This window comes from Typopeltis vanoorti, chromosome 1, assembly GCF_054136105.1.
Source record: "Typopeltis vanoorti isolate ZY-2024b chromosome 1, IOZ_Tvanoo_1.0, whole genome shotgun sequence".
Taxonomy (NCBI): Eukaryota; Metazoa; Arthropoda; class Arachnida; order Uropygi; family Thelyphonidae; genus Typopeltis; species Typopeltis vanoorti.
The window spans coordinates 83,911,995-83,931,885 of record NC_143549.1 but is presented as its reverse complement, the minus strand read 5'-3'; the positions used below and the strand labels follow the sequence as shown (position 1 = coordinate 83,931,885).

General features: G+C 37.9%; 1 protein-coding gene across 1 annotated transcript in view; it reads left to right on the top strand.

The window, feature by feature from the left end:
- Positions 1–19,891, top strand: part of LOC150110163 (muscle calcium channel subunit alpha-1-like) — a 1,246,847-nt gene that overhangs the window by 283,214 nt on the left and 943,742 nt on the right. Inside the window, exon 13 of the mRNA XM_090391329.1 lies at positions 11,865–12,090. Within this exon, the coding sequence (XP_090247455.1) occupies positions 11,865–12,090 (226 nt within the window). The remainder of the gene's footprint in view (positions 1–11,864; positions 12,091–19,891) is intronic.

The window sequence follows — 19,891 nt, the reverse complement described above, 5'->3', positions numbered from 1 at the left end:
AGTCCCCATACATTATACACCTCTCACCACCCTGTTCCTCGATTGCTCACATGCATCCCTCACTCTCTCTCTCCCTCTCTCTCCCCTGTAACACTTTTTCTCTGTGTTACCCTACTTACCTGGTTCCAGTGCTCTCTTGTATTCCTTCTCTCTCTCTCTCCCCTACTGTTTCCATTCTCTTCTCTTCTATCATTCCCATATCTCTCTCTCTATCATTCCCATATCTCTCTCTCTCTCATTCCCTCTCTTCTGCTGTTCCTATTCTCTCTTCCATCATTCCCTCTCTTCTGCTGTTCCTATTCTCTCTTCCATCATTCCCATAACTCTCTCTAATTCCCTCTCTTATACTGTTCCTGTTCTCTCTCTCTCTTCTACCATTCCCATAACTCTCTCTCATTCCCTCTCTTCTATTGTTCCAATTCTCGCCTCTTATACCATTCCCATAACTCTCTCTCATTCCTACTCTGATTCGCCTTGCATTCATCTCTTCCATTCACCTGATCTCATCTTTCACCATTCTCATCTCATTCCTTAAATATTCCACCTGCTCTTTCAGCTCATCTTTCTCTCTCTGCAAGTCAGCCACTCTTATTTGCCATTCATCCTCCCAATTCAGAACATCTCCAAATACTTCACTATCATTCAACCTTTACATACTCCCCACTCTCATTATTTTATTCATATTTCTCTCATCCTCTATCATATCACTCATCTCTCTATGTGGAGAATCTCCCATCTCTGACTCAATGAGATCAGTTATAGTCTCAACTAGGTCAGTTATAGCGATCTCTAACTCACCAAGTTTCTCCCATTGCCTTCATTTTGCGCACATAGGTATTCCCCCTTCTCTCACCTGCCACATATGCCACCGCCGGGATGCATGCATTCCACAAGTCCCACATGCTACAAAATCCTATATGAAATCATGCAAAATGGAGTCCTTAAATGGGAGAGGACTTGGTGATATGCCATTTGCTATTGTAACTGCTGCTGCCGCCATTATTCAAAATAGTGTCACAACTAAATAAGTATAAGGGAGTATAACTATATAAGTAAAAGTACAAATGATTATAAACAAAACATTTAAGTGTACTAAGTATAAATAAAATAAAACTAAATAATGAAATAAAACTAATAATGAAAGCTTATGTTTCTTCATCCTGTCTTCCTAGAAAAATAGACTATTCACCGATTAAAAAAGCAGTTTTTTCAGTACAGCTCAAATTCTCCACACATTCTCCGGCGACTCTAGCGCCCTCCTTAGTTATGTGCTATAACAAGGTGATAAATACTTTGGACAGGGGAGATGCATATATGAGGGTTGTCTGAAAAGTTCTCGGCCTCGACTATAAATAGCAGCACTATCTATAGACAAGATTTTTTTTTTCGAAGTTGGGACATCTGTCATAAGCATCCATGTTAAATTGCAAGTCATTCTATCAAGTAATTTGTTTTATACAGCTGTCTGAAACAAAAGTGTTGTCTTTTGTTTCAGATGTCTTTATCCATTGAAATGGATAAAGACATCACTTTATCTATTTATACTATATATATATATATATATATATATATGTATAACAGTATAAATATATACTATATATATATTTATACTGTTATACCAAGAATTGTATAACAGTATTGTGCAGTTATACAATTCTTTGCAAAAGAAGATTTAACGCCAAAAGAAATTCATTCGAAGTTCATAAAAATTTATGGGCGCTTTTCTCCTATGTTTTCAACAATTAACACATGGGCTGCTGAGTTTAAACGTGGCCATATGAGCCTTAAAGATAATCCATGTGAAGCACGTCCAAAAAGTGTAACAACCTCAGAAATCATTGATCAAGTGCAAAATATGGTATTGAATGCAAGTCAAAGTGCGTGAAATTGCTGAGACTATAGGCATTTCAAAAAAACGTGTAGGATATATTTTGCATGAAGCATTGCAAATGAAAAAGCTTTGCTCAAGATAGGTGTCGCACTTGCTCACAACAGATCAAAAATGCACTCACATGAAAATCTCTGAACAGTGCTTGGAGCATTTTAACAAGAATAAAATTGATTTCGTGTATCGATTTATTACTATGGATGAGACTTAGATTCACCATTACACACCAGCATCCAAATGTCAGTGAAAACAGTGGACAGAAGCCAGTTGTTCACCGCCAAAGGAAGACAAAGTTGGTTCCATCAGCAGGAAAGGTTATGGCATTGGTGTTTTGGGATGCTAAAGGCATTTTGTTTATTAATTATCTCAAAAATGGTAAAACAATAATCCAGGAATATTATCCGATCTTTTAACCAAACTGGACGAAAAAAATTCATGAAAAAAGACCCGGTTTGCAGAAGAAAAAAAAATCATCTTTCATCAGGACAATGCACCTGCCTAGAAAGGTGTTTTCGCAATGGGAAAATTAATGCATCTGAACTATGAATTGTTGAAACATCCATCCTATTCCCCAGATTTGGCTCCCTCTGACTTCTATCTCTTCCCAAAACTAAAACTCTTCCTTGCTGGTTAGCATATTTCTTTGAATCAAGAGGTGATTGTAGCTGTAAGGGATATTTTGCAGATCTTACTAAGAACCACTACAAGGACTGGATAATGGCACTGGAGTATCGCTGGAAGAAATGAATCAGTCTTAAGGGAGATTATGTTGAAAAATAAAAAATAATTTTGAAATTATAAATCCATTTTTAATTGTTAGACCGAGAACTTTTCAGACCACCCTTGTATAAGAATGGTGTGAGGAGTAGGTTCTTTGTATGGAGAGTGGTTGGTGAGTGGAATGTGTTGTCTGAGTTTGTTGCGACTTTAGATGCATTGAATCAATTTAAAGCATGGTTGGTTGAGCTTTGTATATGATAGTGCCTCCCACAATGAATCTCTGATTTCATGGAGGTGCCAGATGTTAATTTTCTGGCCTGGTTGGCTGAATGTTTAGCGTATCCCTCTCCAGCCAAAATGCTGCTGGTTCGAATCCTGCCATGGTTATGGATGTTTGTGATTGTCGGTGAAAATAGTCATGGTGGTCAATGGTAGATGACACTGGTGTAGATGAAGAAGGTAGTTGCAGTTAGTGGAGTGGTGGAGGTAGTTAGTTGTAGATCAGGTGCCCTCCCTCGATGAGTCTTTCGACTCCCTGTAGGTGTTATGTATTAATAATAATACTAATAAGAAGAATGATATTATTATTATCGTCATTATCATCTGATCTCCACGGAGTCAGTGCAATAGTGTGTAACTCTTCATGGGAGTTGCACACTATTGCACACATTACCATGTCTTAAACTGATTCAGTGTGTCTACATTCCCAACTCTACTCAGGCAGTGCCGACCTGGTGATTAGTGTATCTGCTCTCCAGCCAAGAGGTTGTGGGTTCGAATCCCGCCTTAGGCATGGATGTTTGTGATTGTCTGTGAAAAAATACTAGTAGTGGTGGTAGTCGGCAGTAGATGCCGTTGGTGTAGAGGATGAAGGTGATTGTGGTTGGTGGAGACGGGGAGTTGTAGAGTAGGTACCCTCCCTCGATGAGTTTTTGGACATCTTGGTGGTGTTACGTAATAATAATAATGCATTCCTCTAACCACCACTCTGCATTCAAAGAACCTGATCTCACTACTCTGCTCACATCTTCCTTATGCAGTTTCCAGCAATTACCTCTTGGTCTACCCCCATCTCACATTCTATGAAAGATATCTTTCATGTCAACCTGATAACAACCCCTGACTAGCTTATATGTCTCGATTATATTCCCCCCCCCCCCTTTTTCTCCTATTCACAAGGCTTTGCAACTTACTCAATCTGTCCCTTGTGCTCCACATTCCAAAGACCACTGACCACCTTTGTGAATGTTCTCTGGACCCTTTCCAGTATATCCTCATTACCATGAAAACTTGGTGAACAAATGTATAATAATCCATATGAGGCCTGATCAAGGCCTTATACTTTGGCTTGGCATCATAACCTCTCTATTTCTGCATGCCAGCAACCTCTGCATCATTGTCATTATCCGATGTGATGTCTTCACAACTTCTACAATGTGGCCCCTGAATTTCAGGTCCTTGTCCACCATCACTCCTAGATCTCTTATCAACTCTACTTCCTTTAAAGCTTCCACACCAAGTGTATACTTTGCATCTCATCATTGCTTACCAAATCTCAAACCTTACACTTTGCAACATTGAACTGATAATTCCACTTACTTTCCCATTCATGCAGTCTATTCAAGTCCTCCTGTAAGGCCATAACATCCACTTGACTCTGCATAGCTCTTCCCAATTTTGCATCAGATGCATATCATTAGCTAAACCCATCAATATCATTAACATACAAATTGAACAACAATGGTCCCAAAACTGACCCCTGCAGTACACCACTAGTGACCTTCCTCTTTCTGTATACTGCACCCCACATAAGAGTTTCTGATACCTATCTGACATCCAGTCACTGATTGAACTCAGAACTCTGTTATCCAATCCCATCTGTTTCAATTTATTTAACAGTTTGTTGTGTGGCTGTCTATCAAAAGCTTTGGAAAAATCCAAGTACACAACTGTGTATGCATCTCCCCTGTCCAAGGAATTTGTTGCTTTTCATAGTACTTAAGTAAATTTCTAAAACATGATCTCCCTTGAACAAACCTATGCTGATAATCAGAGAGAATACTGCTGTTATTAACCCATTTCTGTATCCAAGTTCTGTCCAATCCCTTGTTCTCTCTCCAGTACCTTCATCACAAATCCTGATAATTGGCCTGTAATTTTAAGCTACAGCCTTATCAATACCTTTATGCAAGGGAACTATTTTACACTTCTTCTGCTCCCTTGGAACCTGTGCTGTTGCAAGATGTTTATTAAACAACCATTCCAATGCTACTGACAATTTCCTGGAACATTCCCTTAAGATGCTTGATGATATGTCATCAAATCCTATCATCTTATTGACATCAGGAAATAATGTCTTATTGACATTATTTCCTCAAATACCTCCTGCTCACTCACAATTAAGCTATCCTCTCCTATGTCTTCTACATTTAAGTTTCTATAATAAATTTAGTTTAATCCTTTATCCAACTGTAAGCAAACAACCTTTGCTTGGAGTTGCCTGGTGTTGCACTACCTTACCTTAGTCCTGAAGATATTTTCAGGTGCAAACTTTGTTTGCTTACACTTGGATAAAGGATTAAACTAAATTTATTATAGTCTAACCAAGTGAAAAATAAACTTCCAACATTTTTCTCTAAATCCAGACTAATTAAATAATAAGGTGGTACACCTGTTGGCAACTCCTATAGGTAAATATGACCTCTCCTATTGCTTCTGCCTTAGTATCTCCATATTTGGGTCTGCCACCCACTGACGAGACCTCAATAAAGATTGAAACCAGTCCGGGTAATGGCCCTTCCCTTAATGCATAGCAGTATATACATATCTGCAAGGAGATGTGCTTTGCATTATGGGAGATACTGAGACAAGGAGTGATGAGAGCTTGGTCCACCTTTGCTCGGAGTTGCCTGGTGTTGCACTACCTTACCTCAGTCCTAAAGATATTACTTGGATAAAGGATTAAACTAAATTTATTATATTCTAACCAAGGGAAAAATTACCAGTTACCATTTACCACTTTCATCCATTAACATCATCTTACCATGATCGTTCTTCTTTCTACTTGCTACATATCTAAAAAAAAACTCTAGGGTTTTTCTTTGCATGATTTGCCCATTACTGCTCATACTCTACTTTTTTTTTTTAAAGTGAATCACTCTCTCCTGGCTTGTTCTTTATACTCTTCATGTAACTGATTATTACCATTATTCTTCTTGTACTTTCTCCAAAGTACCTTCTTTTTCTAGATTTCATGCTTAAGCTTGACATTCATCCATTTTACATCTACCTTATTCTGCCTTTTGGCCTTCAGGATATATTCACATTATGATGCTGTTATGTATATCATTGTCAGTTTCTATGCAACATTTATTTCTTTACTGCTCAACTCCTCATTCCATGTTATAGCTCTAAGCTTGTCATAATCACCAGCTCTATAATTCCAGATATATCCTTTACTCACAAAAGTCAGCATATGATTAGCAACAACACAGGTGATCATTTCATGAGCACTTTCATCTACTAGAGTAAAGCGTGAAATCCCTCTCACAATTATTATCACCATCACCATTACTACCCCAAGACCTCATGCAGTCAAAGACTCATATGGGAGGTCCTTTTATCACACACATCTCATCATACCGTGTCTTAAACACACACTCAAACTCCTTACAGACACCACACTCTCAGGTAAGGCATTCCAATCATTCACAACTCTATCATATCTCCCCTCTTCCCCCTGTCCACCAGACTCTGCAAATTACATCTCTCAATCTTTCCTCATACTCTACATTCCAGAGGTCAGAAACTACCTTAGTATGTCACTTTTGGACCCTTTCCTACATGTCTTCATCCTTCTGGAAACCCGGTGACCAAATCTGGGCACAGTAGTCCATTTGTGGACTAATTAAAGCCTTATACAACGGAACAAGAATCTACCTACTTCTACACGTCAGTGTCCTCTGCATCATTCCCAGAAGCATTTGTGTTGTCTTCACAATTTTGCCTATGTGTCCCCTAAATTTCAGATCCTTATCCACTATCACCCTCAGATCTCTTATTTCTTCCACCTAACAATATATCCTCACCAAGCATGAATTCTGCATCCCATCTTTGTTTTCCAAATTTGAAAACCTACCATTTTGCAACATTGAACTCACATCCCCATTTCCGTGCCCAATCACTCAATTTATTCAAGTCTTTTTGTAAAGCCACAACATATTCACTACTCTTTATCGTTCGTTCCAACTTTGCATCATCTGCAAAACAACTGAATATCTCCATCCAAATCTTCACCAATATCATTAATATACAAGTTAAATAGTAATGGCTCTAAAACAGACCCCTGAGGCACTCCACTAGTGACTTTCCTTTTCCTGGATATCACACTCCCATACACAACTTGTTCATACCTATCAGATAGCCAGTCTTCAATCCAATGCACTAATCTAATATCCAACCCCATCTGCCCTAGTTTATTGTCAACTTATCATGAGGTACTCTATCAAAAGCCTTTGTGAAATCCAAGTATATTACTGTGTATCCTTCTCCTCTGTTCAAGGAAGCAGTCACCTTATTGTAATAAGTAAGTAGATTACTAAAACACGACCTCCCTTTAGCAAATCCATGCTGTCCATCAAAGATTATACCATTGTTGTCAACCCAACTCTGGATCCTAGTTCTCACAAGCTTCTCCAGCAACTTAACTATAGGCCTATCTGTGTGTCAGGTGTTGTGGTTAAGTTGTTGGAGAAGCTTGTGAAAACTACTTGTCGATCATATCCTTTATGAAGTGGCACAATCTTGCCCTCCTTCTACTCCTTAGGAACTTGACCATTAAAAAAATATGCCACTCGTATTAAAAAAATATGTCAAGGGAGGTGTCAATTCCCTGGCACATTCCTTCAGAATATGCAGTGATATATTATCAAGTCCCACAGCCTTATTTACATCTGGTTTACTCAACTCCCCAAACACCTCTTGCTCACTTACAGTCAGTCTCTCCTCCCCATCATCAACTGCTCTCAATCTCTCCATGAAGTCACATTCACAAGATTGAAAGATCTTTATGAACTACTCTTTAAGTATCTCCACCACACATTCTGAAACAGCTTTCGGCAGCATTGGAGAAAATGGTATAAATGGTATTTATACCATTTTCTCCAACTAATGTCATCCTTCCATAATCATTCTTTCTTTTGCTGGCTACATATCAAAAGAGCTCCCTAGGATTCTTTTTGGCTTCATTAGCTAACTGCTGTTCATACCTCTCCTTAGCTACTCTCACCAACCAAGTCACCCTCCCTGCCTGGTCTTTGTAGACCTCATGAAATTGGTTATTTCCACTTCTCTTATGCTGTCTCCACAATGCCTTTTTTTTCTGTATTGCATGCTTAATCTCTTTATTCATCCATCTCACACCTACCTTATTTAACCTTCTCACCCTTGGAATACATTTAGACATTGCTTCTACTAGATAGTTTTTGAAAATCCCCCAAACTGCATTGATCTCTTTTCCAGCTAACTCCTCATTCCACGCTACACCTGCAAGCTGTCTCCTGAGTTCTTCATAATCACCCCCCCCCCCTTGTAGTTCCACATATACCCTCTTTTCTCACAGGGGTCCTCGCACTGCTGGCAACCACCCAGGTAATCACCTCATGGTCACTCTCACCAATTGGCGAATGATTTGACACCTCATTTATAATTACATCCTCTGATGAGTGACCAAATCCAAGACCCATAATCCTCGTGTGGCCTCTGTTACATACTGTCTGAGGTAGTTATCCCTCAAAAACTCAAGAAACTCATTTTCTTTACTTCCAGCTGCTATCTCATCATTCCAGTCTATATTGCCATAATTAAAATCACCCATAATGGTCACCCTTTTCTTATTTGCTTGGCTAATTTGACTGTACATTTCACTATCACCACCATTCACATTACCTGGTCCATAACAACATCCAACCAAGTATTTGATTCCATTCACTTCTATCTCAAAGCATACTGCCTCAAAACCATTGGTACTATTTCCATCTTGCATCTCTACTTTGTATGGACATAACTCTTTCTCTGTCATCAATAGCACTCCCCCTCCCTTTTTTTCCCTTCTATCCTCATGAAACACATCATACCTTTCCATCTCTTTCCTGTCAGGATGTCATCCCCTTCCAACCATGTCTCACTTATTCCGACAATCTTTGGGTGAACAGACACAATTCGTGCAACCATTTTCATCTGCCTTGTTTCTTATACTTGTAGCATTGGTATACAAACACAACAGCTCATTTCTGGATCTACAGCTAGTTCCACTGATACCACTAACTTGAAGTGATCTCTCCATGTTCGACTGGGGCCATTTCCCTTTCTGTTTCTTCATTTTAGAACCCTTTTCAATTTCAACTGTTTCCTCTTGTTCCCTGGTCATCCCATTCCTTTCCTGCCTACACATACTCTCACTTCCTCTTGGAGCATCCACCTTTCTCACGCTGTGTACCCCTGTCCACCCTGAGCTTCCCCGTTTCCCTGTTCCTCTTGCACACCCATTCTCTCATTTTCTATACTCATACCACTCACTTCCCCATTTATATCCTCCTCTTCAAACTCTCCTGCTCTTCCACATACTCCCCCCCCTCTCGATCTGATTCATTCTCTACCTTCCAGCAGCAGTCTCTCCAAGCAACTCACACCATAACCACTCAAATGCAGTCCATCGCTCCCATACAGCTCACTTCGTCCCTCAAACTCATTCCACACATTAACAAACTGTACTCCCATCTCCTCACACATTTCAACCAGCATATCATTCATAATCCTTGCTCTCCACGTTTACATCCTCTGATGATCAGATCTGGAAGTTGATTCTCGATATTTAAATATAATAGAGGTTGGAACTCTGAAGGATGGGACTGCTCATTTATACTTAGCAGAGCATCAGTGTATGACAAATTTAACATGTGAATTGGGAATTTTAATTATGCCATCTAAAAATATGTTGGGTGAGGTGGCATGAAATCTTTTATACTTAGAGAGAAAGCGAGCATGAAGTAATGATATGGGTAGCGGTCAAAATAAAAAGGGTTACACAAAAAGCAAAATGCAAGTGCATCTTCTGAGCAGGTATTATTAGAAAGAGTAATTATTTTCTAATTTTGTTTCATAGCCAAATAAGATAACATTTTTTTGCCTTTGAAACCTAATTTTGAAAGTTATTTGGAGATTACAAGAATACATCCTTCTCCATATGTGCCTTACTTATTTTGTGCTATGTAAGACTTAAATCTTCCCAGAAGCTCAGATATTAAGTTTTTATTAGTTCTTTCGATTGTTTCTATTGACCTGACAGTTGTTTTTCAGCTATTGGTTGGTGTCAGATACCATTTAGAAACCTTGTGAGGACAGAAACTTTCTTGTTAGCAACCAAGGAATTTTTATGTAAATTGTATTTTGTGTAACTCTCAGCATTTAATAACAGTAACCGAAGATAAATATGCAGGTTCATATGCAGTGAGTTATCTTTTGAGTAACGCAATATGGAGACAGTTTGTCTGCTGATGATGGTCTTCTTGTATACTTTCACTTTTGAAAACATTTGTAAGTTTTAAAAGTAAATATTGTTATTGTTTGCTTATTGGCAAATAAGCATATATTGGATATTGATTATTTTTTATTAGTTTCTGATGCCAAAATGAAAAAAAAAAACAAAGAAAAAAAAATTTAGCTTCTTTTCTTTGATGGGGAGAGCATTTAATTATGAAAAGTTCAGAAAGTAACTTGCAGCAGTATTGTGGAATGAGGAGTTGAGGAGAAGGCAATGTTTAATATTGCATAGATCTAGATCTGTTCAATAAATATTAAGTGTCAGTATCATATTTATTTCAAGAATATATTTTGTTTTTATAAGGATAATTCCACCTGTGAAAAATACCACTGTTATAAGGAGATAATACCACTGAAAGATGCCACTGCTCTTGAAAATGCATGGTGCATTTTAAGGGGGATTGAAGCAACTTATGGATGGTAGGGAGTGGAGACTGTCCACTTGCAATTAGACTGATAAATGAAACGATGGTTAAATAGATGAACAGTAAAATTTAAAAAATCAGATTTGAATGAAAACTTTTTTGATAGAGATATCAGATTGGATAACAATGCCCAGAAATATTGAGCTGAACAGAAATGTGAGATAAGGAAAGAAAAAAAAATGTAATACAAGTAATACATTATCACCATGGTTATGAAAATTCTAGGATGTGATTTAATATGTAGTTAGCAGTTAAAAGAACAATTACAGAAAAGTGAACATCTGATAGAAATGATCATGTAACTGCTGCAGGATGTAGTGGAATTATTTAATGCATATCATTTGAATATTTTATGTTAGTGCAAGTGATTTAGTTCTGTAGGATAGGATGACATAGTAGGAAAATGAGCAACCTAGGATAAATTTCACTTGATTTTAAACTAATGGTACTGGATGACCTTACTGTGTGATTTAGGCAGGGCCGGCCATCTCGGGGATGCAGTGGGTGCAATGCAGTGGGCCCCACGATTGGGTGGGTACAGTCGGTACACATTTGTGGAAATGTATGATATTTCGAATGTGTTTTTTTTGTTTTCCTGTGCCAAAATCATTTGCAGGTAAGAGGTTTTACAATATGTTTATTTCAATCCTTTAATTTTTACCTTTGAAAAAATTTTTGGGGCCCCAAAAGGTTTCTTGCACCTGGGTCTCTTTATAGAGAAGGCCGGTCCTGGTTTTAGGAGGTGACTCTAGTGAATTAATGGTGTTTTAATTTGCTTGCTTAATGACCCTTTGGCTGTGAACTCCCCAAAGAGTAGAAGTAGTAAAACATAATGAGTTGGGAGTAGAAAACATTACTAGTGAATGTATCCAGTATATACAGGGATAGGGGCTGAGCTTAACATGTACCATGCTAGCATAGCAATAAATTTGAAAGCCTTGTAATGAGTACTGCAAAATCATTGAGAACTGATATATCAATTATACTGTGCAGTGTTTATATGAATATATTTAGTTCAGAACTATGAGTACTGCAACATCATTGAGAACTGATATTATATATCAGTTATACTGTGCAGTGTTTATATAAATATATTTAGTTCATAACTATAGAGGTATTAGCATTTTAATATTTTTACTTCTGTTTTTTTTTAAAGTTACTTGCTTTGTTTATACTTTTGTTTGAAATAATTTGCATTATTAATATTATTATTATGTTGTTTTTTTTCACAGAAGCAGCAAATATGTTCTTCGTAGCACTATTTACTCTGGAGATGGTAGTCAAAATGTACAGTTTGGGCTTCCAAGGCTATTTTGTTAGTTTATTTAATCGATTTGATTGTTTTGTGGTGATCAGCTCTATTCTGGAAATGGTACTTGTGAACACTAATGTCATGCCTCCATTAGGTGTTTCTGTGTTGCGCTGTGTCCGGCTGCTGCGAATCTTCAAAGTAACAAAGTAAGTTAATTTTTATTTTTGTGCTTATAACTGTTTATCCTTACATATATTTTAAATAAGATCGATGGGGGAGAGAGAGAGAGAGAGAGAGAGGAATGCAAGTTGAAAAGTTGTCAGACAAGTGATGGGATGAATGTTGAGTTTACTTGGAGTACATCTTTGAAAATAGTTATAATAGTAACAGTAGAGATAGGAATTGTTGCAAGAATTGGGAAAGCTGAATTTAGATCATAGCTATTTGAAAAGTTGTGAGTAATGACATATATATATATAAAATATATCATCGTTATCATCAGCCATTATCGATCCACTGCTGGATGAAGGCCTTTCCAAGATTACCCCCAAACTGTCTATCCATGGCTCTCCTTTCCCATGTCACTCCTGCAAATCTGATGATATCATCAATCTACCGTGATTTAGGTCGGCGTCGTGGTCATTTTTCCTCTTGTGGAATCCAATTCAGTACTTCTTTTGTTCATTGTTGATCTTGTCTTCAAGCAATATGCCCAGCCCATTCCCACTTCAGATGTTTTACTCTTCCTATGATGTCAGACACTTAGGTTTGATTTCTTATCCACGTATTCCTTTTGTGATCCAGTCTTGTGATACTAAGCATACTTGTTTCCATACTAAATTGTGTTGTTCTTCATTTTTGAATTTCCTTTGCATATAGTGTCCATGTTTCATACCATATAGGAAGAATACATTGGTTAAAAACTTTCCTTTTCAGGCATAATTGTAGTTGGCTTTAAATGATGACTTATGTCCTCTAAGAGTGGGAAGCTTTCGAAGGCAGTGACACTAATGATTTTGAGAGCATATGGTGTGAAGTAGAGGTGGACAAGGCAGGATATTTAGTGGCATGTTGCTACACATCAAGGAGCACAGAGGGTGAGGACCAGGAGATGTTTAGACAGTTGAGCTTGGAAAGTGCAAGAAGAATGATTGTTATGGGAAATTTTAACTACAACAGTATAAATTGAGGAGAGGAAGATACATGTAGAAATAAGACAATGAAATTTCTAGAATTCTTGAGGGACAAATGTCTTAGGCAACATGTAATAGAAGGAACAAGAGGTTCAAGAGTTTTGGATTTGGTCATAGCATCAGAAGAGTTCATAATAACTGAGAAGACATCCCTCCGACCAATTGGAGAGAGAGAGAGAGAGTGACCATGTCGTTTTGACTTAGAAGATGAATAGACATGCAGGAGTATCAAAATGACAGGAATGTATGTGGAATTATAAGGCAGGTGATTATAATAGTCTTAAATATCAACTTGGGTAAGTTTCATGGAGGGAGGAATTGGAAGGCTGGGATATCATTAGTGCCTGGGAAATTGTGAAGGAATATTTGTTAGCAGCAATAGTAAGCTTTATTCCACAAGTGAAGAAAGAGGACACAATTTGGTGTAAAGCAATGATAAACAATATTAAACAGGAACTACATGCGATAAAGAGGCTATGTAAGAGATATAAGGAGACAGGTGAAGAGCAGATGCATGAAGAACACAAGACACAGGCCAGGAGAGGTATGGTAAGGAAAGCGAAACTGGAATATGAGAAGAGATTGGCCCAAAATTCCAAAGAAAATCCTAGGGAATATTTTAGCTATGTGGCCAGTAGGAGAAAAAATGATTGTGGAAGAATGACATTGTGGGATAAAAATGGGAATAGAGTGATTGATGCAGAGGACATAGTGGAATTGTTCAATGAACACTTTATTGGAGTATTTCATCCTGGAGGAGTAAATTTTAATATTAGAGGGTTAGGGCAGGTTAGAGGTGCAGGAGGAGAGTTGTTCCAAATACTGAGAACTTTGGATGTCAGTAATGGGACTGGATGGTATTTCACCACAGGGTTTGAGAGAATGTGCTAAAGAACTGACAGTTATTTTGACCTGGCTTTTCAATGAAAGTCTGGCTACGGGAAAAGGTGCACAGGGGAATGGAAGGTAGGTAAGATAGTGCCATTGCATAAGGGTGGTAGCAGACTGGGAGTGTCTAATTATAGGCCAGTTTGTGTGTCATCAGTAGTTGTTAAGATCTTGGAGAAATTAGTGAGGGACCATATACAGTATTTGACAGATGAGGGTAATGTTATCTGTGAGAGTCAACATGGATTTGTTAAGGTGTGCTCTTGTTTTAGTAATATGCTAGCCTTTTATAATAAAGTTACAAGAACATTAGATGAGGGAAAGGCATATACTGCCATTTTCTTGGATTTAGTGAAGGCATTTGACAAGGTGCCACATGATAAGCCGATATTTAAGAGTTGCAGCACATGGGTTTGGATGTCAGATTGGTCAACTCGAATCAGGATTGGTTGTCTGATAGGTATCAGTGAGTTGTGCATGGTGGAGCAGTTTCAAGAAGGCAGAAGGTTACAAGTGGGGTCCCACAGAGCTCAGTACTGGGACCTATATTGTTAACCATTATATCAATGACATTGTCAGTTGTTTGCAGGGGGATATTCAGTGAAGTGAAGGGATATTAGTTATTACTAATAACCTTTCCCAGCTTCACATATGATGTGAAGCTGGGAAAGGTTATTAGTAATAGTGCAGTTATGGTAGCCCTCTAAGAGGATTTGAATAAACTAGACAGATGGGAAAATGAATGGGGGGGGGGGGGAAACATCGGTTTAATGCAGCAAAATATAAGGTCTTGAGGTTTGGGACACTTCATACTCTATTGGAGGAGTTGTACTGGAGGAAGTAGGGGGAGACAAGAGATCTGGGGGTTGATGATTGATAAAAACCTGAAATTCAGAGGACATATTGCAAAGGTGGTGAAGGTAACATAGAGGATTTCTGCAATACTGAGAAGGATGCTGACCTGCAGAGATACGAGTTATCATTCCATTGTATAAGACCCTGATCAGACCAAACTTAGACTATTGTTTTCAAATTTGGTCTCCAGGATTTGAAGGGGATAAATTAACTGTGGAAAGGGTGCAGAGGCTGATAACAAAGATGGTTTCATGAGTGTACAATGTTAGTTATGAGGATTGGCTGAGGGAATGTGGACTGCAGAGTTTGGTGAATAGAAGAAGGAGAGGTGATATGATTAACACTTCAAACTGTTGAGAGGTGGTTACAGGGTTGACACTTTGGAGTTCTTTCACTTGGTTGAACAGCAGGAAGTAGTGATGACAAGGGGCTATCCCTGGAAGTTAGGAAAGAATGCTGTGAGGAGTGGTTACTTTGCATGGAGGATTGTTGAACCATGGAATGCATTGCCTGATAGAGTGGTGAGAGCTAGAATGGTCAATGAGTTCAAAGAGTGGTATGATGACTTTGTGTTTCCTAGGAGGGACCTTCCGCGATGAGTCTTTTGACTCCATGGATGCCTTAATAATAATAATAATTACAATAATAATAGATTAAGATGAAAAGCCAAACTGCTATATTTTCTGGTGAAGTTAATTAAATTAAGTGGATAAAAATCCCTTATTATTTTACAGCCAGTATGCGAAACTCTAAGATCGAAAATTACGATCTACGAGTTTCATGCCTTATTCGTTTCATTACTTAATCTTTGATATCATTCAGGTCTACCTACTCACTGATGAGACCTCAAAAAAGGTTGAAACCGGTCTGGGTAGTGACCTCTCCTCATAATGTTAAACAGTATTACATCTCCTAGGAGCTGTGTTTTCACATTATGAGAAAAAATATCAAGGATAGTGAGGGAACTTACTCCACCTTTGCTTCGAGTTGCTTTGTTGGTGTGCTACCAAGTGGTCACTTACGCTTGGATTCGCCAATAGTTCTTCGGCATGAAACTTGTACATCGTAGTTTTCGATCTTAGAGTTTCGCATACTGGCTGTAAAATAATAAGAGCTTTTTATCCCCTTAATTTAAATAATAATAGATATTATTTCTGGGAAAACTCCCATGTTATTCTTAAAAATTATCATTTTTACAGCTATTTTGCCTGCTTTTGTTTAGGAGTGTCCCTTTTTTTAATGTCATTGGCTTTTTACTCAAGAATTCTTAGGGCATTGCAGATGTATTTTAGAGACAAATATATGTATGAATGAATTTAAAATATTGAAAGTTTATTTTTCACTTGGTTAGACTATAATAAATTTAGTTTAATCCTTTATCCAAGTGTGAGCAAACAAAGTTTGCACTGGAAAGTATCTTCAGGACTGGGTATTGTAGTACCACCTTACCCCAGTCCTGAAGACACTTTCAGGCGCAAACTTTGTTTGCTCACACTTGGATAAAGGATTAAACTAAATTTATTATAGAATTTAAAATAGGTTGGTCGTTGTAACATTTAGAGGGAACTTCACTTAGTTTGAATCTTAAAAGATTCCCCACATACCAATAGACGTGTGTTAATATTAATTACTTAATCTATTTATCTTCTAATTTTTACTCTTAATAACATGTGATTAAACTTTGTATATGTAACTTTATTCAGATCATTATATTTTTAATATAATAAATTTAAGATTTATCATTGAATACAAGTTAAATATTTTCTAATTACCTAAATTTCAGAGATTATTTTTTTATAGCAATCTTATATACAAAAGGATTCATTGTGTGTAATTAGAGGATTGAATAGTGGAGTCGAGGGTCCTCCTGTGATGAGTCATACTCCTTGGAGGTGTATCAAAATAATAGTAATAAAAGACTGAAACCCTAAGCACCTTAGTATTGTGAGTCTGCATTGGATAATGTGAACTACTTCCTTAAATACACCAGGTGTTGTTATAACAGTTATCTGATACTTTAAGTCAATTAGAAAGAAAATAGCTCTATATTTCTATCCTAGTACATAAAGAATATTGTTTTTTGTTTTTTTTTCCAGTTGGTGGTGGGTTAGCTGATCTTTTATGGAGAAAGCAAGATTTTTTCCCCATTCTGGAATCACAGTTTTCTTCTTGCATGACATATATAGTGCAGCAGAAAAAAAAAAAAAAAAAAAAAAAAAAGAGTGGGTGGGATAATCAAAGTGAATTTAGATGAGCTAAAATTTTATAATAAGATTGAGGGTCTTGGATTTGGTCATCTCATCACAGGATGTAATTATAAATGAGGTGTCAAATCATCCACCAATTATGAGAGTGACCATGAGGTGATTACCTGGGTGGTTGCCAGCAGTGTGAGGACTTCTGTGAGAAAAGGGAATATGTGGAACTACAAGGTGGGGGTGATTATGAAGTGCTCAGGAGACTGCTTGCTTGTGTAGCATGGAATGAGGAGTTAGATGGAAAAGAGATCAATGCAGCTTGTGGGATTTTCAGAAACTATCTAGTAGATGTAATGTCTAAATATATTCCAAGGTTGAGAAGGTTAAATAAGGTAGGTGTGAGATGGATGATAAAGAGATTAACCAGGCGATACAGAGAAAAAGGGCATTGTGGAGGCAGCATAAGAGAAGTGGAAATAACCAATTCCATGAGGTCTGGAAAGACCAGGCAAGGAGGGTGACTTGGGTAGCTAAAGAGAGGTATGAACAACAGTTAGCAAATGATGCCAAAAAGAATCCTAAGGAGTTCTTTTGATAAGTAGCCAGCAAAAGAAAGAATGATTATGGAAGGATGATATTGATTAGAGAAAACGGTATCAAGACAGGTGTTGCAGAATGTGTGGTGGAGATACTTAATGAGCAGTTCATAAAGGTCTTTCAATCTTGTGAGTGTGACTTCATGGAGACATTGAGAGCAGTTGATGATGGGGAGGAGACTGACTGCAAGTGAGCAAGAGGTGTATGGTGAGTTGAGTAAACTAGATGTTAATAAGGCTGTGGGACTTGATGATACATCACCACGTATTCTGAAGGAATGTGCCACGGAGTTGACACCTGCCTTGACATATTTTTTTAATACGAGTCTTGCACTCGGTTAAATTCCTAAGTAGTCGAAGGAGGGCAGGATTGTGTCACTTCATAAAGGAGGTGATCGAACTCAAGCATCAAACTATAGACCTATCTGTGTGTCAGGTGTTGTGGTTAAGTTGTTGGAGAAGCTTGTGAGAACTAGGATCCAGAGTGGGGTTGACAACATTGGTATTACCTTTGATGGACAGCATGGATTTGCTAAAGGGAGGTCATGTTTTAGTAATCTACTTACTTATTACAATAAAGTAACTGCTTCTTTGAACAGAGAGGGATACACAGTAATATACTTGGATTTTGCAAAGGCTTTTGATAGAGTACCTCATGATAAGTTGACAGTCAAATAGAGCAGATGGGGTTGGATATTAGACTAGTGCATTGGATTGGAGACTGGCTATCTGATAGGTATCAACAAGTTGTGTATGGGGGGGGGGGGGAGCGATATCCAGGCAAAGGAAAGTCAGTATGAGTGCCTCAGTGATCTGTTTTAGGTCCATTACTGTTTAACTTGTATATTAATGATATTGGTGAAGATTTGGATGGAGATATTCAGTTGTTTGCAGATGATGCAAAGTTGGGATGAACCATGAAGAGTAGAGAAGATGTTGTGGCCTTACAAGAAGACTTGAATAAATTGAGTGATTATGCATGGAAATAGGGGATGTAAGTTCATTGTAGCAAAATGTTAGGTTTTAAAATTTGTAAAGCAAAGATGGGATGCAGAATTTATGCTTGGTGAGGATATATTGTTGGAGGTGGAGGAAATAAGAGATCTGGGGGTTATAGTGGATAAGGATCTGAAATTTAGGGGACACAGCCAAAATTGTGATGCCAACACAAAGGCTTCTGAGAATGATGTGGAGGACACTGACTTGTAGGAGTAGGGAGATTCTTGTTCCATTGTATAAGGCTTTGATTAGGCCATGCATGGACTATTGTGCCCAGATTTGTTCACCTGTTTTTCAGAAGGATGAAGAGATGTTGGAGAGAGTCCAGAGGCGACTGACTAAGGTAGTTTCTAACCTCTGGAGTGTCAAGTATGAAGAAAGATTGAGAAGATGCAATTTGCAGTCTGGTGGACAGGAGGGGGGGGGGATATGATAGAGACCTACAAGTTGGTAAGGGGTTGTTATAGGATCAATGCTGGAGAGGTTCTACAGGAAATAGTGGGAGTTCAGGGGAACCAGAGGCCTTTCCTGGAAGCTGTATAAGGAGGGTGTGAGTAGGGGAGTGAGAATCAAGTTTTTTTCATGCAGAGTTGTGAATGATTGGAATGCCTTGCCTGAGAGTGTGGTGTCTGAAGAGAATTTGAGTGTGTTTAAAGCATGGTATGATGAGCTGTGTGTTTGATAAAAGGACCTCCTAGATGAGTCTTTGATTGCATGGGGTCTTGGGTTAATAATAATAATAATAATAATAATAATAATTTATTTTTTCCTTCAAAGCAATCGTCACTGAACTTGAATATGTTTACTGCAGCATTCATAAAAGCTTTGGAAAGATTTGGCAAACTCTTGTTGTGATAGTATTTTGTTCTATAGTGGTATTCTTCTAAATACCATAATTACTATCAAATCAGCATCCTTTCAATGTCAATTTTAATCTGGGAAACTGGGGCAGGGTAGCTGCCGGAGCAAAGTTTGGGGAGTATGAATGATGGTTGAGCATGGCAAGACCTGCTTATGAGCCAGAAATGTGCAAATATTTCTGGCTGATATGGCTATAGAAGAATAACCTTAATGATTGCTGATGAGGACGAAGCAACAGAAATAGTCAAAATATTTGACTACTTCTGTTGCTTCGTCACCATATGCAAGGCTATAACTAGAGATACCACAGTAAAAATAAATTTGTATAAATGTTTCATCTTGCATATCATAAGACATCATCAGTACAAACAGTGAATAATAATAAGGAATTAAACAAAGAAACAGTAGAGCACTTGT